The sequence below is a fragment of the Ursus maritimus genome, unplaced genomic scaffold, assembly GCF_017311325.1.
Source record: "Ursus maritimus isolate PB19 unplaced genomic scaffold, ASM1731132v1 scaffold_6, whole genome shotgun sequence".
Lineage (NCBI taxonomy): Eukaryota > Metazoa > Chordata > Mammalia > Carnivora > Ursidae > Ursus > Ursus maritimus.
This window is the reverse complement of record NW_024426774.1, coordinates 7,267,103-7,293,204: the sequence shown is the minus strand read 5'-3', so window position 1 is coordinate 7,293,204 and position 26,102 is coordinate 7,267,103. Positions and strand designations below refer to the sequence as shown.

The window sequence follows — 26,102 nt, the reverse complement described above, 5'->3', positions numbered from 1 at the left end:
GAGTTTATTGGCATGAAGTCATTTAATTTTTATTTTTTTAGAGATTTATTTATTAGGTCACCTGGGTGGCTCGATCCTTTGAACATCTGCCTTCGGCTCAGGTCATGATCCTGGGGTCTTGGGACTGAGTCCCACGTCAGGCTCCTTGCTCAGCAGGGAGTCTGCTTCTCCCTCTCCCTCTGTGATCTCTCTTGCTCTCTTTCAAATAAAATAAAATCTTAAAAAAATATCACCCCCAGTTTAGCAGAAAGGGGAAATCCTCCCTGGAGAAATAACATTGGGGAGGTTGTGCTCTCTCTCTCCCTCCTTCCCTCTCTCGTGCTCTCTCTCAAGTAAATAAACACAATCTTAAAAAAAGACTTATTTACTTATTTTACAGAGAGAGAGAGAGAGAGAGTGGGAGCAGGGGGAGGGGCAGAGAGAGGGAGAGGGAGAAGCAGACTCCCCGCTGAGTGTGGAGCCTGACTTAAAGCTCGATCCCGGGACCCTGGGATCATGACCTGAGCTGAAACCAAGAGTCCGATGCTTAATTGAGTGAGCCACCCGATGCCCCATGAAGTCGTTTGTGACGTTCTCTGATCCTATTACCATCTGTGGAATCCAGCGATGTGACCCCTCATGCCTGCGATCCCTGGTCATTTGTGTCTTCTGTTTTCCTGATGAGACTGTCTATGGTTTTATCAATTTTATCAGTCTTCTCAAAGAAACAACTTTTGGTTTGTCTTTCTTGATTTCTTTGCTCTGCTTTCTATTCCATTGGTTCTGCTTTGAACTTTCTTCTGTGTTGCTGTGTAAGGGGCCATGCTTCTACCTGGGGCGACTCTTCTCTGCAACCTTGCTTTCTTCCCTTTCTCTTTACGACATCCTTCTCCCCCCACGCTTCCCCGTCATCCTTCCCTCCCAGGGCGCAGGCCTTCACGGATGATTTCTGCTGTTTTGTCACAGGAGTGAGCTAACTTCCTTTCTCCGCCATGTGAAACATTTGCGTTTTTGTCGGAGACACTGTGGAGACAGCGTCTTGGCCCAGTGATGGCGATTCCGTTCTGGCGGACGGGGCGTGGCTGGCTTGGGCACGTGCTGGGGCGCACCGGGCAGCGTCGGCCTGCCTGCCTGCCGCCTTCTCCTCTCTCTGCCGCTTTGCCAGGTGGAGCTGCCGCCTTCCCAGCCTCCTCACCGAAGCTGACTTGGGTAACTCTTCCCCCTCCGTTGGCTGGGATTTATCGGCAGCTTCACTATTTCTTAACCACACAACTTACACGTAGGTGCAGAGTGAATCCCCCTGAGCCCGGGGATCCTGGTGAAGGGTAAGCGTGCTCACCCTGCTTGTGCTCTTCTTTTCTCTGCTCTGTTTGCATTTCCCCTAATCCTCCGTCCCCGCAGTCTCACTCTTCTTTCTTCCTTTTTGGTTATTTGACTCATTCGCCGTCACTGGAGACTCTGCAGGTAACGTCGGCGGTCCACACCAGGCCAGGGGGAGCGGTTAGTCTCATGTGTTGCTGTTTTATTTTTCCAAGAGGAGTCACTGAAGGGTGTCCTCTGAGTGTCGAGCTCACCCTCAGGATGCTCGTTGGCTGATCGCTTGCTCTGCGCACCGTGTCCCCCTCCATGTGAGGAAGAGGCCTGAGGTCGCCGAGCTGCGATGAGGAGGGCGAGAGAGATGCTGGCATATGGGGAGCCGGTGGCAAATCAAAATAGTTTGGAGAAGACAAAGCATCTTTCAACATAAAGAAATAAGTCACTAAACCAGTAGGATTTGAAACATAGAAATTTGAATGGCTCCCAGGAGGAGTAATTAGATGGAAACACTGTTGCTTTTGGTACGAGTAACGCAAAATGAGGTAACGCGCTGCCCTCTGCTTAGCAAAATGCCCGAAGTGAGTTCAGAGCTCTGTGCACAGCAGTCGCCATTGTTTCTGTCACTGTTAGGCTCCAGAGTCCCCGCTGTGGTCAAGGCCGGGAGCTCTTGGCTTCAGCGGCTCTGACGCTCCCTCGCTGACTGCAGGCAGGTGGCTGGTCTCCAGGCCGCACCGGAGACCTGGCAATGCCGGCCTGGGTCATCCTCAACCCTTCCAGCCCTCCAGCTCTGGCAACTTCCACTCGAGGCCCATGATAATTCAGTTCGGCCACTGTCGTAGAGAGCACCCAGGAAACCAGACAGGGACCTGCCCTGCCAGTGGCATCACAATCCAGCAACCCCCAGTGAGGTCTGGGCGGGTGGCTCTGTTTCCCTCCCAACTTTCCAGAGGGGGCAAAACCCTTTTAAAATCGCGATAGACCTTTACATGGTATGCGATACCAGCTAAGTCGCTTTAAAACCCCAGTCATGGTTCTTGGGGCGCCTGGGTGGCGCCGTCGTTAAGCGTCTGCCTTCGGCTCAGGGCGTGATCCCGGAGTCCTAGGATCGAGCCCCACATCAGGCTCCTCCGCTGGGAGCCTGCTTCTTCCTCTCCCTCTCCCCCTGCTTGTGTTCCCTCTCTCGCTGGCTGTCTCTCTCTCTGTCAAATAAATAAATAAAAAAATCTAAAAAAAAAAAACAACAACCCCAGTCATGGTTCTTTTTATTTTTATTTTTTATTTTTTTAATTAATTAATTAATTTTTAAAAAAGATTTTATTTATTTGACAGAGAAAGAGCGTGCACAAGCAGGGGGTGTGGGAGAGGGAGAAGCAGGCTCCCTGCTGAGCTGGGTGCCCGATGCAGGACTCCATCCCAGGACCCTGAGGTCATGACCTGAGCTGAAGGCAGATGTTCAACACACGGAGCCACCCACGCGCCCAGTGCTTCCATTTTTTTAAATGTGAAAAAAACCTCAACATTTTCCAAAAAATGGGAAATAAAAATCCATCATCATCATGATCGAGAAGGCCAAGACCCCATTTCCCCAGCCCTGTTTTAGACGCAGTTGCCTGGTCTCCCCTCGAGAGGCCACCGTGGTGAAGCGGGGGCAGGGCTGCGAGGGTCGGAGGCTTTGCCACATTATTTCTACAGCAATGGCGCGGGGTGGGTGAAGGGTGATTCCCACCTGCCTGCCTTTCCTGCCCTCACAACGCTCACCTAGGAAGATACTTGGACATTTTTGGGAAAGAGTGAAGCTGGGTTTTGTTGTTGCTGTTGTTTGGACTCAGAGGATCGCGGAATGAGAACTGAAGTGACTTTGGAGGTGGTCCGGGGTGACCTTTTCCTTAATGAGCAGGATGAGAACGGGGAGCCCACGGCACTTTCCGTGGGGTTCCTGTGGTCTGGAGCAATTGTGTGTCTCTTCACAAGCACACTGTTTAGGCTCTTAGGCTGAGCGTCCGCCGTCCAGCGGTGCGGGGGCCTCTCTGTTGACTCGGCTTGTGTGGCCCGCGTCCCAGACCCCAGTGAGCATCCTTTGCTCACGATGAGATTCTCCCCTTGATGTGGTTACATGACGAGGTCTTTTCTTGGTGCTGGACCCTCTTGAGTCTTTTTTTGTTTGATGTTTTGCATGGAAAAGGCTGTGAGGATGTTCACTGAGGGTAGTTGGAGCAGCTCGATGAGGTGCAAAGAGCAGGGACTTCGGAGGCTAACAGCAACAAGGACTGCTCTCAACCGAGCTCTTAACTCGTTCCTGGTGCTTTGTGAAGCGCCCCACCACGGCGTCATCTCATCTCGTGTTCCGCACCCTGAAAGCAGCCCTTAGGAGACAGGCGCCACTTTCACCTGCATTCACGCACGAGGACACAGGTGCATGACCTGTTCCAGGTTATGTAAACAGAAGGGGACGGAGCCAGAGCTGGAATCGCGGACGGCTCAGACAGGTTCCCACGTGCCACACCGGCATAGGTTCAAGTCCCCAGTTTGCTGAAATCTACAATCACATATTTTTGGAGGGCTTATCGTGGCCAGGACACTGTGTGTTCTTGGTGAACATTATATAGCAGCTCTGATTGCTTGCCAGGTGGGTATGTTGCCTGGTTATTTTGAGGGTTAGGTATGAATGCAGTGCCCGCCACGGAGTGGGCATTCAATAAACCGTAGCTGCTGCTTGGGGAAGTCCACCTGCGGTAACCGTGTCTTCTGGCATTGGTCTAGATTTGGCTCAGTTGCCCGGACTGTTGCTTAAGGAGCCCTAAAGCCCACGGAGCCCTCCGGCCACTCAGAGCAGATGAGTGAATACACGACCTCTGAAACTGTCATCACCATCAGACAGTAACAGAAAGCCACCTGTGCTTTCTCAGGAAATTATGTGCAGTACAGGAAAAAAAAAAAACCAGAATCATGTATTTAATTGCTGGGGTTATTTAATTAGGCAGGTGATATCAGGGTTAATGAATCATTAACACATAAAAAAGCAATTAGCTCATTGTTTCCATAATTTTATGCGATCAAGCAGAAAGCTGTTTCTTAGGGTAGTTGTACCTTAATAGAATTTTGCAGAGAGTAATTTCTGTTGTTTTGTTTTTAAACCAGGTCAGTAAATCCATGGTGGTTGTTGGTATTCGTGGCTTTGATTTCTTGCCATCAGTATGCAGACGTATATAATCTTATATATACTGTGACGTGGCTGTCGGCGTGCATTACCACCGTCTTTGATGACCTCCCTTTTCTGGGATTCTTAATGGAGTATCCGAGCGGTTTATCACCGGCCTGACAGCATTTCTTCATTCACATGCATGACATTCTTCTCAAACTCCTCCTATGGGCCACTCATTGCTCAGGCTCTGGGGGTCCTTTGTGGAACATGACAGTCAGAATCTCTGCTTCTCAGGAGGCTCACGTTCTAAGAAGGAGGAGTCAATAATAAGTAAATAAATAAGCACAAACACATTAGACAGTATGACATGCTATGACGGAAGGAAATCAAGGGCGTGATTTGTCAGGGAGCACCTCCTGGCGGAGCTGGTTCTAGATGGACTTCTTAATGCAGGAAAGAGCAAGGTGTGCAAAGACTTGGGAGAACATTCCGGCTCAAGGTCTTGTGCAGGAACAAGCTTGATGTTCGAGAGCTGCAGGGTGCATGCAGGGCTGTGGTGTGGGGAGGAAGGGAGGAGTGGGGATTTTAGCGGACGTGTGGCCATCTCCACCGTGGGGGCTCAGAGCCAGAAGCTGACCATTCCGACCAATGTTCACAAGGGCGGCTCTGCTCCCTGTGGGGAAGGGACTGTGGGGGTGGGAGGACCAGCCTCGGAGAGGTAGGGCCGCCCGACCAGCATGGTATTGGTGGATGGGTCCAGGGTACGCTCTGAGGCCGAACTGATTGATGTGCTAACGGTGTAGGTGACGGGTGTAAGGGAGGAAAGGACTCACCGGTGTCTCCCAGATTCTGTGGTTGAGCAAATGGGTCTGCGGTGGTGCTGCTCTCAGAGATGGGATGCGTGGGGACAACCAGCTGGCTGTGGGTAAAATCAGCAATTCTGTTTGGGCCTTAATGAAATTGAGATGCCGCATGGTCTGTCCGTGTCTCTGCAGCCCCTCCCCGCCTCCTGTCTCTCCGCGTCTCTGTCTCCGCATGTTTGTTCTCGGATTGAGTACTTATCCCTAGGAGGCAGGTGTGGCCTTGTGCCTTCTATAAAATGTTATCTCACAAAAACCCTGCAAGGTGTATCGCCCCCACTGCACACACGAATAGCTTGCAGCTCAGGGGTGAAACCAGCCCCGCAAAGGCTCACGGACGGTGGGAGGCAGGTGTGGGATGGGAGCCCTGGTCTGAGATCATAGTCCTGCTTCCCACCCCGCTGCCTCAGACTCGCTGTGCGCTCTCGTGCCTCACAGGCCACTCTCCCTTCTGACTGAGGGCATTTCAGGCCTGCAGCAAGGTGCTCACCTGACTCGTCCTTCTAACCCTTCTCCACCCCTGCCCCACATGCCTGCTGTCTCCTCGTCACCAGGGCAGATTTTCCTTCTCCTCTTTTAAAAAACCGTGCTGGGGAGAGCATGAGATGCCAAAATGTTGTCGCCGCTGTTCCTGGTATGTGTGGCTTACTCATTCCTCTCACGGTGAACCCAGAGGACGCGGGTCGGTGTTATTCTTGGCAAAGGAACTTTGTAGTTGACCGTCACTCGCTTGGGGTAATTTGGTAGGGCCAGCATTGCAGGCTTGGGTGGTGTGTGTGTGGGAGCTGGGCAGCCCGCAGTGCCAGGGAGTGGAGGGAGACAGGCCGGCCGGGGTGGTCCAGCTGTGGGCCCCGGGCGGACACCCCCTGCTGCTGGGCCCTCCCTGCTGGGCCAGGTATGACAGGAGTCTGGACAAGCCCCGACCACAGGGTCTAACGCAGGGACAGAGCCTCTGCAAGCTGGTGGGGCCTGGCCACAGAGTTGGAGCGAAGGCGGGCAGCGCGCTCCAGGCAGAGATGAGGTTCAGGAGCTGGGCGATGAGGGAGGGATGCGTGTGTCACACCTGAGCCCAAGCCCACAGCAAACGCTTCCCGGCCCAAGTGACTCCAGTCCCTTCTGTGAGCTGCAGGTCAGGCCTGGGTCACAGGGCAGAAGGGGTCACACACAGCCCGAGGTGGGGGAGGGAGGGTCAGCAGCACGGGGGTGTGGGTGCAGCAGCGCCAGGTGGGTGCAGCCCCTGGGGACGGGGCTCCAGCCAGGCCTTCTGTGGACTTGGTGTGAGGTTGGGAGCTCACAGTGCAGCGGGTGGGGGAGGGGGGGCAGGCTGCAGGAACAGCGGCGTGTGGTGCGGGGGGCACTGGAGGGCTCTAATTAGGGCTGCCAAAAAGCGTGCTGGATGGTGTGGATCGAGCGGTAGCCCTGAGGGGCCGTGGGGTGAGCGGAGCGTGGGGGAGGGGCTGGTGGGTGGGCTCAGAGCTGGCGGGAGCCCGAGCAAAGATGCTGTGCTGTGGGTCCCGTGTGGAGGCTGGCGGAGTCCAGAGTGGCAGACCGAGGCAGGCGGGCTAGACTGGGCTCGGGAAGAGGGAATGTGGAGGCCTCGTGTGTCAGGTGGGGTGCTTGGGCCTTGGAGGTCTGGAGGGTGAGCTGGGCCCACGCTCTCCAGCCTGGTGGGCTGGGGGACAGGGAAGGGCCACAGCTGGGGAGTGACTTTCAGGGGGTCATGATGGAGAAGGCTTAAGGCAGCTCTGGGACTGCGTGGGGCCATGGCCTTGATCCCCCCAGTGTGTCAACAGTACCATCCCCTCCTCTTGCTTTTCTGCACTCTCTTGAATGATAAGACCCTGGGGAAGAGAGACTTTGCTTGCCCTAGGCAGGGCTCAGAGATCCTTCTCCGGGCGTCTAGGCCACAGGGGGTGTGACTTGGAAGCCAAAGGAGGCTCCAGGGGTGGCCCAGCCCCTCAGATTGGAGTCACAGGAAAGAGGAGAGAAGGGTCAGGGAACACGGGGAGGCATTCTCACCTGCTCGCAGGACTTTGTAGCTCGAAGCCCGTGGCCTGACTTGGAAGCCGCCCGTCGTCCCCACCTTCATTCAGGTTTCCGGGCAGCGCTTCTCAGTCCATGATACTTAGCAGGTGTTTGTCAGTTGGAACTGACTTCTGACGCTTGTTTGTTCTTTTTTTCAGATCAGACCGGTGGTACATTGTGATATGAATGTGCCTTCCAGGTGGCAAACATTTCACCGTACATCCCGGCACGTGAAGTGAGTAAGGTCTTGTGGGTGAGAAATCACAACTGCGGTGGCTCCTTAAAGATAGTGTTCCAGCCGGACAGACTCCCCTTCTCCCCTTCCTCTCCCCTCCCCCTCCCCTTCTTCCCCCTCCCCTCCGCTAGCTCGCGCTTCTCTTTCTCTGACAGGGACTCCTGTATGATTCAGCCTTTCAGATGCTACATACCCTTTCTTCTCTTGAACCCTGATTTTGGAAAAACAATCCAGTCGCCATGCTGTCCAACAGTTTATATGGGGGCGGAAAGGCAAGGGCTTCACACACACAATTTACCCTTAGGCTCTTATTTATTTATTTTTCAAGCTAGCAGTTGCAGCTGGTGGGTGTTGGAAGGAAACTCAGGGGTTATTTCCCCACCCTGAGCTGGTACTGGCAGAGACCCGTGGGGTTGCAGCATGTCCTTCCCTCGCGCTGCTGCAGGACGGGGATGTCAGGGGGCTCCACTCTGCCACGCTTTTCATCTTACTGTCTTTGACAGCACACACCCCGTGTCTCTGAACCGGCCCCCTTGCTTGTAAAACAGGACTGACCACGCACGTGTGCTGAGGGCTCCCTGGTGACACGTCCAGCAGGCCTGCCCAGTGCCAGTCACAGAGCAGGAGCTCTCCAAATCCTTCTCATACTGTGATGTTGTCATATTTTACGATGAAAGCCTCTGATGTGGAGATGGAGAAGCACCCTCCCCTTTACCGCGTTCTGCTTCCAGGGGACAGAACTGCAGTGAGTTTCTGCAGAAGTGTGGGCGCTCTGTGTCCGAATGGCGCTAGCAGGGGTGTCTGGTCCTGGCCATTGTCAGCATCTGCCGCATCCCTGACCTGGTGCCCTTCATGGGCGTGCTGGCCAGCGAAGGGCTGTGGGCCGTCAGGTGGAAAGCCCCTGCTAGATTCCTCAGAGCCCAGACTGGGAGGCAGAAGGATGCAGGAAACATGACCCGTTGATTAGCCAAACTTGGCCCCTTTCACGTCTCTTCAGAACCTCGACGGTCATTCCCGTAAAATACCTCTCCTTACGTGTATGCAAGGCAACACTTCAGCACCTCGGTCTTTCCATCGTGCCTTCTATAAATCTGAGAGCTGTTTTGAAGCGATGAGAGGCACAGTATTTCCAAATTTTGTGAAGGACGTCTCTTTCTCAAGAATGTATAGAAATCTCAGGGAACAGTATTGGCTTATGGGTTCTTCCTGGCAAAGAAGCATATATTTTTTTTTTTTTTGGCATGAGCCAAAACATCAGTGATTCTCACTTCTTTTGACGGACATTCCTTTTTTCTATTACAGACCATTTACACTTGCAGCATGTGCTCCATGCATTAGATCGGTGCGCTAGAAATTCCACTAGATGGACCCAAATATCCATTCAAACGCAGAGTCTTTTCTACAAAGACCTGATCATGTTTGCTTGCAGACCTTGTAACTATAAAAACAAGCAAACAAAATAGTCGTGGTGCATTCCAGAGTCTTCGATGCTCAAGGGAGAAAGGGCTTCTCCTGGGGGAGCCGGGGTGGCGGGGAGCCGGGTGGGGGGTGGCTTGTTTGAGGCTGCGCTGGATTTGGAGACAGAGCCGGTGCTCCCTTGACTGTCTGGGTCTCCTCCGAATCGAGCTGGTCCAGACCATGTGCATGTGTAAGGTGGAGACTGAGGCTCAGATTTACGTCCTGCTTCTGCCACTAAGCAAAGCTGCGTCCCATGCTACCTGTTGGGTCATTGTCATCACCGTCATCAGCCCCTGACTAAGGTCCATTCCTATCCACGTGTGATTTCCTATTTTAAAAAAATTTACAGTATTTCCTATTTTAATCGCTTAAAATACGTCCTACTTAAAATATTTAAAATATTTCCTATTAAACAGGAATGAGCACCATAGAAGGCACATTGAGTAGTAGTTTAACGCCTTTAACTTCTCTTATTTCAAAGTTATTCTTAAAAATTGACTACTTTTTGTGTCCAGAGTAACCTATGCCCATGGTAAATAAATATGGCGCTTTAAAAGTTATACATTAAAAGTAAGTGTTCCTCCCACTTTCTATCCCCAGATCTGTAGTGACTTCCCCAGACGCAATGGCTGCTAACCACGTCCGGTGGTCCTTATAGGACAGGCTCACAGATCCAAGCTTCGGCAAGCATATGGACCCTGCAAATACTGTTGTGTATCCTCCTTTTTTCCACCACACAGTGTACCCTGGAGATGGTGCCTTATGAGCACATATGGATAAGCCGTGCTTTAAAAACTGGCTACTAGTTTTCCAAAATTCGGATGTGCCCTCATCTAAGCATGCTGGCCTTTGGCCGTGAGTCCAGGGGCCCCTGCCTGCCCATAACCTCTCCATTGCGTACTTTCCCGGGAAGCTGTTCTTGGGTACTCAGGTGGGTCGATTGGCCAATCCAACTACCTGGAACATGGGGGGCAGATGGACTGATGCTTGAATTCTGGCAGAGCAAGAAGGTCTAGTTCATTCTTCAGCTCAACCAGCAACTTTGGGAGTTGTGTTAAGTCAGCACGGCCTCTCAACTTGTAATTTCCTAATTTGTAAATTGGAGATATTTCTTTCCTTTCTTTGTCTTTAAAAATTAAAATATTCATATGGGTATTTTTTTCCCATTTTTACATTCTTATTATAAATAAATGTGGGAACCTAGAACACTGTAAAGGATAAAGTCAAAATCCCTCATCCTACTTCTCAGGCAACCACTATTCGCCTGAGAGACACTTACTTTTTGTGTTCTCTTCAGACCTTCTGTTGTGTGTTTGTGTGTGTGTGTGTGTGTGTGTGTTTTATAGCACTAATTCTATTTGACCATTTCCCCCCTGTAAATACAAATTCGGCATAAACAATTTCAGCTGCTGCATAATATATTATCGTATGGCTGTACCACAGCTCATTCAACCATTTCTCAGCACCTGGACAGAGAGGTGGTTTTTATATTTTTGTTTCTATAAATAAGCCCGTGGGAAACACGTCTTTGCATAGGAATCTGTTTCATTTCCATGGGTTGGATTTCACGAAATGAAAAGAATGGGTCAGTGGTTATTGATCCCATTCGTCTCTTCAGTCTATGTGACCAACTTGCCCCTGAGGGAGATCGCGACACTTTTAGCGACACCCCCAGTGGACATGCGTGTGTCTTAGTCTGTTGGCGCGGCCACAATTTGGGGCTGGGGAGACATAATTCAGTTCATAACAGTGCCTATTTCCCCGCACTCAGGATAAGAATGCATGTTAAGTGTCTTTAAAAATTTATTTATTTATTGATAATATTTTTAATTATATTATGTTAGTTACCATACAGTACGTCCCTAGTTTTTGATGTGAAGTTCCATGATTCATTAGTTGTGTACAAAAACATAGCTTGACCTTGTTTAAACACGTATCTCTTTTATTACTAGTAGTAATCTATGTTTGGAAAGACTTTTGGGATAAAACATTGAGGAAAACCAAGAGATGGAAACATTGTAGCAAATCTTTATGGTAGGAGGGCTATCTCATAAATGCTTTGTAATATAACTTGCGCAGAACAGTTTCTAGGGTTTATTTTGAGGCAATATTTTACACATGGAAGAAGGGGTCTCTGCATGGATTAGAAGCCTCTTGCCACAGAGCATTAGGAAAGAAGACCGATTCTTTGTATTTTGCACAAACGTATCAAAGTTTATATTTGCTCTGAAAGAAAAAGAGATGTATTCACCCAATTTTAAATTATTTGTATTACTGGGGCGCCTGGGTGGCTCAGTTGTTAAGCGTCGGCCTTCGGCTCAGGGCGTGATCCCGGAGTTCTGGGATCGAGCCCCACATCAGGCTCCTCCGCTGGAAGCCTGCTTCTTCCTCTCCCACTCCCCCTGCTGTGTTCCCTCTCTCGCTGGCTGTCTCTCTCTCTGTCAAATAAATAAATAAAATCTTTAAAAAAATTATTTGTATTACAGGAAAAACAACAACAATAAAACAACAGTAACCATAAATAATAATGTTAAAAATTGAAAACTAGAATTATAAAATTGAGCTCCTTAATGTTAAATACTATTTATTACTCTTAGACTTACAGAAACAAGGCTCATAGTTTACATTATTCTGATAGGAGTTACAAGAGTGTGAAACTGTTGCCAAGTGACTTGGACCAGGTGTCAGGGCCTCATTAACAGGAGAACTTTGCACTGAGTTCTCTCCCCACTGCTGACTCCCTGCTCCGACACAGAAAAAAAAAAAAAAAAAAAAACAAACCCTCTGGGATCACGGTGAAGCTGCCGTAAAACCGCACGAGTGAATCAGTTGTTTCTGTTGTCTTTTCGGAGGATTGCACATGATTTCCTTTGGGACGCTATCTTGGCTCCATGGGAAGGGAAAGTAACTGCATTTTTAAAGGCGAAATTCTCCCTTTGTTTGCCAAATGGGCACAATTTTCTTCCATTTTACTCACCACAGTGGACGCATATTATTTAAAAAGTGGAGCTGTGTCCCGTTCATCTGGGCATTTCATAGTCGATGAAAAGATGTTTCCCGGCAGTCTTGCTCTGTCACCAGGCTCTCGGCATCGAGCTGCTTGGTGACGGTCCTTGGCGGGTCACGCTGTGTGTGTCTGAGGGCTGCCTGGCGCATCACATGCGGCTTCTAGTTCTGTAATTATAGGTCTTTCTTTGAATTTCCAGTGTTTCCCCCTCAAGTGTAAGGCACTAATGAATGCTTTTTTTTTTTTTTTATTCTTGCAGTGTTTTCACAAATGGAAGACTATTTATCCCACCTGTAAAAATTATCATACCCAAATTCAGTCTGACGGAATGGAATAGTGTGCTGGCCATGATTGGGGAAAAAGTCTTCCCTCTAGGAGGCGTGCGAAAGTAAGGCTCTGTCACCTGGGGCAGACCTGGTCCCAGCTGGGAATACCCCCCTGGACCGGGACGGGCTTTGGGGCTACATCATTGACTGATTTTAATTCTTTGGTTCAGACGATATTTCCTGTCTTTTTACCATGCTTATTTTTTAACCAATTTATTTCATTTTTCATTCAACAGTTTACTGAACATCTGCCATGTGCTAGGTGTGGTGAATGGGGTGAATGAGAACATGGGGATGGGGAGAGGTGGGGTGGGCAGAGGGGGGACAGAGGTGAGGTGGCCATGGGATGGGGAGGGGCCGGGTGGCCATGACTGATTGTGGGAGTGAATCCAGGGACAGGTTTGTGGACTTAGACCAAGGGCCCGGTGTGGATCAGTGGACCCCAAAGAGGGAGCAGTGGGAGTGGCCAGGCTAGCAGGCTGCAGGGGGAAAGGTTAAGGCCTCGGTTTTAGGAACACCGCCGGGGACGAGGAGGCCCAAAGTCTTGTGTGGGAGTGGGCTGAGAAAGCGTGGGGAAGACACAAACCTTCAAGGTTGAAAAGTAAGAGATGTGGAATGACGCTGAGTGTTGGAAGTATCACGTTTATGGGCAGTGATGGTCCCCAGATGGTAGGCATTGGGATGGAAGAGCAAAAACATTTACTCCTATCTCACTTGTTGTCAGTTACCTCTCTTGGGGGTAAATTAAAATGGAAATGATTGATTTACAATCAACAGTTGTGACACCAGTGATGAAGACTGAGCCTCTCCTGTGAGCAGGACATAAACGGTTGGGCGTTCAGAGCCACGGGGTAGTCGTTGACCTAGTGAGGGGGGTGAGTCACAAGGTGACCCTACACGTGCCGGGGAAATTAGATGTTACCTAAAAACCAGTTCTGTGGGTGCCCAGATGATTCCAGAATGCAGTTATAAATATCAGTGGTTACTCTCAAAGAAAGAGCCAGTCGTGTGGAGCAGACAGGCTTGTGGTGCTTTTGGAAGGAGCCGGAAGCAGTGTAGAATTAGTCACATGTGTCACACGTGAAATGGCAGAGGCGAAGCAAGCAAGGAAACAGAATATTCGGAGGGAAAATAGGACATCAGATTAATAAGCTTTTGATTTTTTCTCTCCCCCATTCTTTTTTTTTATAAAGATTTATTTATTTATTTATTTATTTATTTATTTATTTATTTATTAGAGAGAGACAGCCAGTGAGAGAGGGAACACAAGCAGGGGAAGTGGGAGAGGAAGAAGCAGGCTCCTAGTGGAGGAGCCTGATGTGGGGCTCGATCCCGGAACGCCAGGATCACGCCCTGAGCCGAAGGCAGACGCTTAACGACTGCGCCACCCAGGCGCCCCTCTCCCCAATACTTTATGGTTGAATTTAGAAAAGTACAGAGCTTGGGAATGAAAGAAATGCTTGGAAGTACAAATAGTAAGTTTATTTGGTCTCATCACTGCATAAAAAGAACACTTAACTTTCTGAGAACGGACATTCTAACAGGCATACAAGCAACGAATCTCGCCCTTGCAAGGCTCCTGCTGCTGGAGGGAAGACCTGAAGCTCTTCTGGTGTGTCTGGGACATTTGACTTGAGCTTTTTCAGGGTCCATTTTTCCTCCAGCTCCGCCCCTGTCAAGAGCTCCTTTCCTTCGTCCACCTCCCTCCACCTGAGCTGTCAGCTCCTGTGTCCCTTCCTTGGCGCCAAGATTCTCCTGGGCCCCAGAATCAAACCCGGACCCATCTCCTCCAGCATCTGTCACCTGCCAGGTCTTGCCGATGCTGGACTGACTTCTTTCCCCTCCCTGACAAGAACACAAGCCCACATGCCTGCTCCTTGGCCTCCCCTCCCAACAACCCCTGTCACATTGCTGTGGTCCACAATCTGAATTTTGGTTTATCCTGAGAAGGATTTCTTTGATCTAACTCTTTAAAACGACAACCCAGATTGGGCCAAGGTGCGTGGTCCCCCTGCTGCACGTGAGCCCTCGTGGTGTCTCCTGGAGGTGCTTTTCCCGTTATTTAGGTCCTTCCTGTAGAGATGCTCTCGGTGTGAGTCCGTGCAGGAAGCTTCCAAGGCCTGTGAAGGCGACGGTATTTTCGCAGGCCTTCGCATTTCCACGAGGGTGTGGCTGGCTTCAAAGATCTTTCCTTTCAGATTTTGAAAACATCAGCTCCTTGTCTCGGGCCTTCAGCGCTGCTGTTGAAAACTCTGATGTCTTTGCGGCTCTGGCCGCTTTGCTCCTTGCTCCTCTGGGGCGAGCCCTTCCAGACGCTCGTGTGCGTTCCTGGATGTCACCCGCACGTGCCCACGTGTGAGTTTCTCTGTGGTCTCTTTTTTTTTTTTTGATGCCTGCTGACTCAATGTGAGGTCCTCCCTCTTTCTTTAATCCTGTGAAATTCATCTTCATTATTCCTACCCATTTTTCTCCCTTCCCACGTCTAAGTTATTTTTTGAGATTCTTACTTTCGGGCTGTTGGCACTCCTACTCATCCTCATTTCTCGGCTTTTCTCGTGTACATGTTGTTTCTCACGCCGCTTGCCCCTGGGAGACCCCCTCCGTTTTGTCTTCCCAGCAGTGGCTCGAGCCATGTCTGCACCCCTTCCGATGGGCGCCTCGGCCCCATGCTGTCTCTGCGACTCAGTGTTCACATCCGTATTTCTGTTTGTTTCTTCTTTATGTATTCTTGTTTCGTATTGGTAACATCTCCTCTTATTTCGTTTACAGTCTTTTCCACGTTTATATTAAATTCTTAGTCCATCTGCTCCCACACTTCTGCTTCTGCCGGGATGCACTAAACCCTCCATGGCAGAGCCTCGCTGGCCAGCCCTGGACCAGGAGACGCTGTCCTCCAGCCCGCACGGCCCTGCTGCCCCGCGGTCCCATCTGCCTCCCTCCACCCCTTGCCTACTGCCAGCGTCTGTGCCTCCCCGACGTACTCCTGGGGACACTGGCACCAGCTGTCTGGGTCCTCCAGCGCGGACAGGCACCGACTGTCCCCGGGAGGGAGGTCAATGGCAGGAGAGGAACAGAGTTCCAAGCATTGTGCTCCTTGTCACGGCCGCCTGCTGTCCACACGGCTCTCCGTTGGCTTCTCATGATTGTCTCCCGTCTCGAAGGTCTTCTCTTCCTCCATGGCTGATCTAAGGCAGCCGTTCTCACGGGGCAGCCGGGTGAGCTGGGCACTTGTTGGAGATGAGTGTTCCGGCCTCATCCTAGACTCAGCCAATCGGAGGCCCTGAGGGTGGGGCCCAGCTGTCTGCATGTTAGCGAGCCTTCCGGGTGGTTCTAAGGTTTGGGAAGGATTGACGGAGGGGACGACGGTTCTGTGGCTTCGACGTGTTCAGCGTGCCCTCCTCCTCCTCCCACTCTGGAAGTCGCTGCTCTGACCCCCGATCGCCTCGCACACCCTTGCTGTAGCAGCCCGAGGCTCCCGTTGCAGGTCAGGCTCTTTCCTCTATCAGCCGCGTCGGCCGGATGCGTCCACTGTGGTCAGTGGACTGTTGCTAGCACCTAGCTCTTGTCTGCCCTTCCATGGCAACCTCCAGCCACTGCGGCAAGCTCAATGATCGGTTCCTCTCCCTAGAATATTCCAGACCCCAGGATTCACTGTGCACATTCTGTGTGTGCCTTCCACCTTCAGTGACAGTCAACCCCTGCCTTCTGGCCTTTGGCCCAGGCCGCTCCTGCTTCCTGGATGGCTTTACCCATCTTCCCCTGAGGAAACCCCCCACCCTCCCCACCCCGCTGCCTGCCTCCACCTCTCTGAGGCCTGCAGTGGAGTCTGGTTTTCCTCTTCGTGGACGTCCGAATCTTCGCCCTTCACCGGCCGCATTTGTGTTTATGGTTTGTGTACAAACGCTGACTTTGGAGAAGCAGGGACTCCTTACTCATATTTATATCCAGCGCGGCCCACCTCCTTGTCCAGATGCTCAGCATCGAGTGAATGAATCGCTTCTTACATGAATGAATGAGTGAGTGAATACTTGCCGAAAGAGTACAGCATAAAAGGCAGACAAATATTAGTCTTTCGGTGCTTATAAAACGGCATATTATTTGCTAATAAATACTGGTTTGTTTTCCAGGTATTGTTATAACAATATAAGCCAATTTGTATTAATTTTTGCTGTTACTAAAGTTAATTGAGCACCAACCAAGAGCTTAAAATGTTCTCAAGGGCCTCTGAGTGCTTGTACATAATTAAAAATATACTTTAATTAAAAAATCTAGAAACGGAAAGCAAGCCTAACCCTGGAAGAGCAGCTCCCATGGGGTTTAATTAGCCCGTTTGGATCACACTTGCCTACACGGTCAGTGCTTGCCAGTGGCCCACGTCCCGGTCGTCGTCTGTGGAAATGCCCGCAGCCTGAGGTCACTGCTGTGAAGCCTCCATTTCTTCTTGCTCTGTTCACAGATTGTTCACCATGAACGGGCATCTCTTAGACAACTCGAAGGATCTGCAAGACAACCACTTTTATGTTGCGGCGGGACTGGAGACCTTCAAGTGTTTCCCTTACTGGAAGTCCGCCAAGGTGCCCAGTGAGGTCCAACAGTGAGCACGTTTCCTACCTTCCCCTCCGAGCTGGTAGAGTTTGCCTTTTCCCCAGTATCGCCCCCAAGTACAGCCCGCTCAGCTCTTGGCTCTTCTTCTATAGTGAAACTCGATATTCTTGTTTGATACATGACACAGCGTTGGATTTTCACAGCGAGGCAGGAGAACCCTGTTGTGTGATGTGTCACAAGGACAGTGAGCCCCCGTGTTGCACGTACTGCCTTTTCTCGGGGGCACTGGGAGGCTTAGAAAGACTCTCAGGGTGCAACACAGTCGCAGAACTGGCCCCGGGACACGGTCGTGTTAGCCCAGCGTCCATCCAGCCCCTCGTCCTGCTTCCTTACTTCAGCTGGCTTCTTCTGACCAGGAGGGAGTCCGGAGTTGGTGTGGGGCGGCCGGCCGTCCTGGGGAGAACAGCGGTGATTGCTACAGTGGACCCCGGCCTGGGCTACAGGGTACAGCACGGTGTGCGTGTTTGTGGACTTGTGGGAACATCTGCAAGGAAGACAAAGGCATTGCTGGGGTCTCCCGTCCCGTCACCGCAGAGAACTAGAGGGTTGGCTGTCCCTTCGCGGGGCTGTTTGCTTGCTCCCCTGCTTGCCATCTGAATTTGGCCTGAATTGTAATTAGTGCATAATGTTCTTCCGTCGGCTCCTGCCTGAGGGACGCCCAGTGGCTTTACTCTGAAGAACAGCCCAGGTTTGGGCCCTGACCTGCGTGCCCAGGGTCCTGCCCAGGTGCTCCCGTGGACGAGCGTGGACTCTGGGTGCGTTGCAGTTCTCACAATTCAAGGACCTTGAAGCCCCCTGAGAAGGTGGCCTGACTTACGTTCCCAGGGCCCAATTACGTCTGACGTTTCCTTAGACTTTGCTGCTTACTAGTCCGGGGCCTCAGTGGCTACAGCTCCTCGCGAGCTCCTGTGTGTCCATACGGGGTGTCCAGGCTCAGGGGTGGGTCAGGAAGGAGGGACCTGCAAGACGAGCTCAGCGGTAAATACTGACTCAAGTCCTCAGTTTGTCTCAGATTAAAGCCCCAGCATTAGGGCCGGGTCTGAGTTCGTTGTCTCTGGGTCCTCTGAGAAGACAGGGTGGGGTGAGAGATGAGCGGTAGACCCCCTCAGATAGGCCTGCAGCTACGCCTGCCAGCTGACCGTGGGCCCCGGGGGACTGTGCCCTGCCGGCCACGCCCTGCGTCACCCACGCGGGAAGGCGGGCTCTGCTCCTCCGGAATCTGGTCCCTGGGTGTCAGATGCTTCCCTGCAATGTACCTGTAGCCCCCCTTCCCGGAAGCTGCTGGTCGCAGCGCAGAACTCCAGCGCCCAGCGCCCGTTCCTGCCCCGAGGGAGCTCCTGACTCGCTGGGAGGAGCGGTTTCCAGCTGATGTGGGGTTTGGTGGCCTTGACCGCTCAGCCCCATGGCTGTGTTTGAATGGCATACAGTGGCAGCAACTCTCCGAGGGCCTGCAGGGACCTTTCCTCTGGCTGCTTCTCCGTCACGTTTCTACTGGTTATTATCTTGAGCAAAGAGAAAGAGGTGACCATGCTCGTCTGGTGGTGGACCAGGCACCCTGTAAGTGCCCTCGCCCAGAGCCCGGGACGCCGACACGGCTCCAGGGATGTGTCTGAGGTGGGCCACGTGCTGTTTGCACTTACGTGCTGTTAGGGTTTCTACTCTGAGGCAGAGAATGGCTTCTTCTGTCCTGTCCATAGACGATGACCCCACAGCGGATGGTTAGGCTAGCATCCTGCCTATGTGCCAGGCAGGCTGGGCCATTTCCTGGTTTTATCCACTTGCTAAGTCACTGCTGATTGTCCTAACTGCAGGGTGGGTAGAAGTACCTTAGGGGCTGTTGAACTGAGGCACTCTGGCCTCTCTGTTGCTCTGTCCCCTGCTCCCCACACAAGCCCCCGCCTCTCCGTGGGTTTTGTTTTTCCCTGTCACCTGTTCGTGTGTTGAACCCTGACCTGGGTCTATTGGTTGCTTAAATATCTTTCTCCCTCACCAAAGAGAAAGAGAGTCCACAGAGTTGCTAAGAGACTGGAGTCTGTTCCTCACGCATGACGTGGACCCAGGAGGGCCCTTCTGCGGGAGATTGAGGTGCCAGAGCATTCCCTCCTGTGCGTAGCAGCGGCGGGGCCAGCCCCCTGCAGAGGATTTAGGAGCAGGGTGCATACCCGGGGCTGCATCAGAGGGAAAGGTGGCAGTCAGACAAGGGGTCTGTCCTGAGGTGGAAGGAGGCCGGGCTGGGTGTTGGACGGGCTTGGAGTCTCTGTCCTTCCACTGGTCAGTGCTGTGGCATTGACTATACCCTCCTGTCTCCGAGCCATGCTTCCTCTCCACCCAGGGAGAACATGACGCGTGTGCCACAGGTCCCTGTGAGAGCGGCAGAAAAAACCCGTGTTTGTGGCAGTGACCGTCAACTGTCAAAAACCTCAAACCTGTTAGGATTTCCCCCACGATTGTATACAAGGTTTAGGGCAGAAGGTGCCTGTACACGTGTTGCCCTCGGGCCAGAATGCCACCCGTCCTGATGGAAATGGAAATCCATCTGATTTTCCAGGATCTCAAGGAAGGAAACTGAGCCAACCTCAGTGGGGGCCCCTTCCGCTCGGAGGCTGGGAAGCAGCTGTTGATGTGAGCCCGTGACGCTGGGGGGACTGGAGGAGACTTCTGTGGGGACTTGCCCTCCTGAAAGCTGCAGCTGTAGCCTACAGTTTTAGAAAGATATTTTTTGGCTGATTTTACAAATTTGTAAGCGACGGTCTTTTATCTTTCAGAAAGTATGCAGACATCGAGAAATTCTCACGAAGAAAGAAAAAAGTAAGTCCTTTTTGGGCTGTCTGGGTGGTTCCGTTGGTTGGGCATCTGACTGTTGATTTCGGCTCAGGTCGTGATCTCAGGGTCGTGAGATCAAGCCCCATTTGGGCTCTGTGCTGAGTGTGGAGCCCGCTTGGGATTCTCTCTCCTTCTCCCTCTGCCCCTGGTGTGGCCGCCCTGGGCTTGGGGGCAGCGGGGCGGGGGCACGTCAGGCGCAGAGGTGAGAAGCGCTCACTGTGTGTGTGCTTATGTACACGCAGTGTGACACACACAGCACGAGAAGAGCGGCCGGCGAGTGTCAGGACGCGAGCCTGGCAAGGCAGGGAGAAGCCAGATCTTGGCGGCCATATGGGTCCTTACCACCCGTGTCTGAGATGACCACATATCCCCAACCATCTCATGAAAACGCTCTTTCAGTGGCTCCACTGACATTGCTATGTCCTCAGTAGAGCTGGTGAGCGCCTACTATGCGCCCGTCCCCAGCTCTCAGCCCCTTTGCTCGGGCACCTCCCTCCTGAGACTCAGCAGCCTCGAGGCCCCGTGAATCGATCTATTCTTGCCCGTGACGCAGCTTTTCTCCTGGCACAGTTCAGATTTCGTAACCACCATCTTAACTGCTGTCTTGGGGATACTCTGGCTTCCTTACCTCTGAGCCACCACGGTATTTGTCCGGCAAGAGTCCAGCCTTGGATGAGCCCAGCCCCTTGCCTGTCCGTACTTGCACTGGAGGAGCTCAGTGTCGCTGGACGTAACGACACAGCTGACCTGACTCTTCACCCCGACTTCACGACTGCAGTCCTCATTCTACCGCCTTCCCTGAAAAAATGCCTTTCTGAATATGTTCTGCTCAATTTTGTGAGGGACTTTTGCAAGTCGGTTCGTAAATGGGATTCGCCTCCAGTATTCTTCGCGTGGTCCTTGTCTGGCTCTGACGTCAAGGTTTTTCCGACTGGACTGTTGTTGTTTTGGTAGCTTCCTGAGCTGAATGACCATCTTACTTATTTTTAGTTTTCTTTCTCTGTGGATTGCCTTTAGTATTAAAAGTTGGGTGAATGAGTGAACGAGAATCATCAAGAACATGGAATGGATAGACGTGATTCTTTTTTTTTTTTTATTTTTTAAGATTTTATTTATTTATTCAACAGAGATAGAGACAGCCAGTGAGAGAGGGAACACAAGCAGGGGGAGTGGGAGAGGAAGAAGCAGGCTCATAGCAGAGGAGCCTGATGTGGGGCTCGATCCCAGAATGCCGGGATCACGCCCTGAGCCGAAGGCAGACGCTTAACCGCTGTGCCACCCAGGCGCCCCGGATAGACGTGATTCTGCCGTAGGGATGTGCTTCGTTGCGTGCAGATGGACGACACAGACCTGTTTCATGACAAAACCTTTGTGTGAGTGAGTCCCGTGCGTAGGGTGACGGTGTACAGGAGAAGGGGTAATCGACACGTGGCGATCGGCAAACGGAGCGCAGGTCCTAACGTGGTTCAGAGAAGGGGGCCGATGTTCTGGACAGAGAAGAGCCGACGTGGACGCATGCAGCTTTCCAGCCTCACAGTTTTTTCAGCTGTTGTAACCGGTGTTCTCACGTGCGGTGTGGGCACTGAGTTTGAATGCTGACACTTAGCCTGAATGCTACAGCCTGGAAATCCCGTATTTAATGGTTCTGGAGCCTCTGAGCACAGAGAATGGAGCCACGAGTCCGGGCTCGTCATCACTCGCTTTGGTTATGTCCTCATTTCGTTATGTTGTTGTGACTCTGGGTCCTGATCGGTAGGGATAGAGTTTTCTTTTCCTTTTATTCAATATTTGTTATATTTGGTCTAAAATCTGAGGCATGTTTGTTCTGATATCGCCTATAGTTCTCTCTCTTCTCTTTTGGAAAGCTACCGCTGGGAAAGTGAACAGGTTTTAGGATGAGATGTAACGTTAAGAATCTTGACCTGGAATGACCACACACATGCATGCCCTGCGATGAGATAAAATGTGTGACTTTAGGAAAACAAATCTTTTTTTTTTTTAAAGATTTTATTTATTCGACAGAGATAGAGACAGCCAACGAGAGAGGGAACACAAGCAGGGGGAGTGGGAGAGGAAGAAGCAGGCTCCTAGCGGAGGAGCCTGATGTGGGGCTCGATCCCATAACGCCGGGATCACGCCCTGAGCCGAAGGCAGACGCTCAACTGCTGTGCCACCCAGGCGCCCCTAGGAAAACAAATCTATCATTGAAATACTCTGTGACGTATGACAAGACACGTGACAGCAGAGCAAACACAGTTTACTCCAGAAATCAGGAATTCCTAAAAGAACAGAGCAGGCATTGATTTTAACGAAATCACTGACACAAACGCCTGCCCAGGTACTTCACCTTACCCGCCGTTCCCGGTGCGGAGGTCCGCGTGCTACGCTGAGCTGAGAATTCCGCACTGACCAGCCTTTGCCCTTTGTGGGGAGCAGGTGTGTTTCTGAGGATGAACACTAGCCCACGTGCCAGGCTTCTCTGGCTGCATGAGGCTGGGTTCTGTTCTATTTTGTTATTTTATTTTTTGAGGCTGGTTTTAGAATTAGTCGCAGCATCCGTATTATGGTAAGTGCGGTTGCTTCTTTATGTGCTAGGCTTTCCACGTGTCTCTTACTGAATTCTCGGACTTGCTTTCTGTGGGAAGTGGGGCGCCTGCCACGGAGCTGGCCTCTGACCGCGAGAGCTGGCGGTCGTGCGCTTTCGCCGTCGGCGCGGTGAGCCTGTCTCTTCAGCCGGGGCGCGCACGGGGTTGGCCCCACACGCGCTGAGCGCCGTTGCTGCGCAAGCGTCCTCAGGATGATGTTGATAGGATCCAGAATCGAAGTGAAAAATTATTGTATCCCCAGAAAGGTTCAAAGATAGAGTAGCAATTTGATGCTAGTGGAGTACGTTCCTCTTTAATTCCTTACCTTTTTGCAGAGGAACAACGAATTCTTTGATGGGACCTGAGAAAGGCAGTCCCCGTGCACGGCTGCAGAGACAGGCTCGGTAATCTGTTACAGTGTAACGAGCCATGCCCGGACGTAGCAGATTAAAACAGCGAAGCTTTATTATTTCTCTAAACCCTGCGTGTTGGCTGCGTGGGTCTTGGGCCCGTTGAGTCCGGCTTCCTTACAGGCTGTGTTCAGCGGCGGGGGTCACTGGGCTGCAACGTCTAGGATGCCTTTAGGAGCACGTCTGGAAGTTGGTGGTGGTCGTCGTCCCCATGGTCGCAAGGTTCCAGGAGGTTGAGAAACAGACCCTCCCTCAGCGGAGGTGTGCAGCCAAGGTGTGCGCGCCTCATTTGCACCCAGAGAGGGGGTTCAGTGGCCAGGAAGCGCTCTGCCACATTCGTCTGCCACACCTGTTACTGAGACAGATGCAGAAGGCTTGCTTCCCAGGCTCCAGGCAAGAAAGCACCAGCTTCAAAACGTGCAGAGCAGCTCGGAAGAAAACTCCAGAGATAAGAGTGGTGCACGCTGTCCACACTGCATGGCAAAGCACAGACACACCCAGCTCTGAGGCAGAAATGGCTCAGGAGAGCCCGACTCTGGGTGCAGAATTTTGAGAGGATTCGAGCAATTTCTTTCTGTGGCCTTGTCCTCTCGCTTTACGTTCAGACGTGCTATGTGATAAAAATCTACATCTAAAAGTTCCGAAAGGGCTGTTTCAGTAGAAAACAGAACTTCCAGGTGACAGGGAAGCCGTGCGACATAGCCTAGCTGGTAGATTGCTTTGTTTCTTAGCGACACATAAAATAACCACACGTCTTATCATTCATGGCGTTTGATTCTGTGAAATGAGAAGGAACATAATGGCCAGGAGAGCAGTGTCTGGGGGACTGGATGTGGGAACGCGGGAGAAGCCGCCGGGGCTCTAGGTGTCCGTTAACTTGAGCCATGACTGTTGAGTCCTGGGAAAATAACTGAGGGAACCTATTCTTATTTTCTTAGATCAGATTCAGTTTTACAGCAACACATTTACCGTGATTTTGTGTCTATTACTTTCCAAGGAAGTGAGGCTAATTTAATAAATGTTTAAAGCTGCATTCCTATATTAAAATGAATATTTTAATGTGCCAGGCTCCATAAAGTGTCAGTCAATAATTAATAAGCATTGTATTTATATCACATCCACAACCAGAATGTTAATATCACCTACTTCTCTTTTGGGCATAGAACGCAGATGTTGGCAGTGAATAGTAATGAAGTGGAGACAAAACATTGACAGATTAAAGGTGCCCGTGTGTGTGTGTGTGCGTGTGCACACGTGTGTGAAAGTCAGAGAGACTCATGCCATGGGACAGCCACACTTTAATGACCAGGTCTAACCTATAAAGTGCGGTGTGGAGTAAGTGCGTTGGAACTGACATTTGCAGGCTAAGAACGTCAAGACCATAGCAGTATCACACACCATCCAAGGCTGCATTTGTGTCTCCTTCTAGTGGCCTGAAGACGCAACAGTCAGGTTCAAACATTAGCAAATGTTCCACTTTAATAATGCTTGGATTAGGGGCTGGTTCTCTGGCGGCAGACCCCAACCCACTTGGAAGCAGGACGTTCACTTGGGAAGCCGGTGGGAGGCCTTGGGCATGCAGCGCTGCTTTCCACCTGGGCGTGGCCTGACTCTGAGCTCAGCTAGGTGGTTCCTGTTCCTTCGCTAGAGGAACTCTCTTCCTTATCCACATGACCTTGGGAGGCCGCCTTTCACCTGCGTGAGCAAGATTATCTGTTACAACAGATTAAATTTATCTAGATGGAGTGAAATAGGCTCCAGAGAAAAATGATAGTCCCTACAGCACTACAGAGGAACGACCATGGCGTGCCTCGGGTATGTTTCCTGAGAATGTTTTCAATGGGGGAAAAGATTAATGAAATGGAAAAGCAGCACCTGACACCTTTGTAAGGCACTTGGGACTCAGGGCAGGGAGGAGTGGGGACAGGGATGACACCTAGACGCGTCCTTGCATGGGGAAGCCACAGATTCTCTGTTTTCCCGCTCAATCTGTTGTTTCCAAGAACTGCTGAAAATCTGTGTTGCTCTGACAGTTGAGGGACTCACAGAGTGTCCACTGCACGGCAAACGTGTGTGTAAAGCTGAAGACAGCCCCTGCCTGTCCTCAGGGAGGGCAGGCCTGTGGGGAGCTGGCAGGCAGGAGCTGCAGGTGCATGGCTGTGGGGCTGCATGGGCCGTGCGGGGTGGGAGTGCAGACGAGGGCCCCTCTGCTTGGGACACGGTGGCACTGGAGCAGGACCAGCACTGGAGGAGGTGGTGGCTCTGGAGAAACATCTGGGGTGGCCCTGGCTGGTCGGGACAGCAGGGTGTGTAGAGGCCACCTCGCAGGCACAGGAAGGCAGGCGGGGCCAGCAGTGCAGACCCTGCGACCCTGCACCCCAGCAACCCTTCCTGTCTTTTTTTTTTTTTTTAAGATTCAATTTATTCATTTGAGAGAGAGAGGGAGAGAGAGAGAATGCATGAGCAGGGGGAGGGGCAGAGGGGGAGGGAGAAGCAGGCTCCCCGCTGATCAGGGAATTTGATGCGGGGCTTGATCCCAGGACCCTGAGATCTTGACCTGAGCTGAAAGGCAGACACCTCACTGACGGAGCTACCCAGGCGTCCCAACACTTGCCCTGTCTTTGTCCTGTTCTTCTTTTCCTCTCTTTCCCCACATCTTCTTACTCGGTTCGAGAGGTCAGCGAAGATTCACTAAGCAACTGTCGGGATTACTTCACTGGGCACGTGTCTGTGTTGTGAGGTCACTGTTGGTTTGGAACCAGGAATGCAGGGGGCAGGGCCTGTGTTCTGGTGGTGACATGCCCGTGTTCCAGCAGCGTGACACCCGGACCCGGAGCTCGGCTTGCACTGGGATTTGAAGCCGGGGAGGAAGTGTGCTGCAGGTGGAGATGAGCTGGATGGTGGGCAAGGGCTGAGCAGGGAAGAGGGTGGCACGCGGGCTGGGAGGGTGCTCGGGCTTAGACGTGATGGTCCCAGCGCTGAGCTGAGGCACTTGGCCATCATCCTGAAGTTGTGACAGCTCCCGTGAGTGTCTGAACGGCACGGGGGGATACGGTTCATACCAGCACCATCCACTCACTCACTGAGCAAGTATGTACGCGTGCTTCCTTTGTGCCGCCCCGCTCTGGGCTCCGGGCTCCGGGAATTCCTCATTAGACACACACCCCTGGCCCCGTGGAGCTTCCAGCGTTCTAGTGGTGAGACGTAAGCCATACACATCCTAAGTAAGTGGCCGGGTGGCCGGGCCGCGACGGTCCTGGCTTTCGCTGTGCCCTTTGCTCAGCATGAGTGTTGCTTTGTGTCCTTGTGAAGAGGGTGGGACTTTCCTGT

The 26,102-nt window shown here is 51.8% G+C and overlaps 1 protein-coding gene across 1 annotated transcript in view; it reads left to right on the top strand.

Annotated features, from left to right (window-relative positions):
* The window catches only part of DCDC2C (doublecortin domain containing 2C), a 51,258-nt gene that overhangs the window by 12,141 nt on the left and 13,015 nt on the right, over window positions 1-26,102 (top strand). Inside the window, exons 3-6 of the mRNA XM_040623083.1 lie at window positions 7,482-7,558; window positions 12,283-12,411; window positions 16,806-16,943; window positions 19,720-19,762. Of these exons, the coding sequence (XP_040479017.1) occupies window positions 7,482-7,558; window positions 12,283-12,411; window positions 16,806-16,943; window positions 19,720-19,762 (387 nt within the window). The remainder of the gene's footprint in view (window positions 1-7,481; window positions 7,559-12,282; window positions 12,412-16,805; window positions 16,944-19,719; window positions 19,763-26,102) is intronic.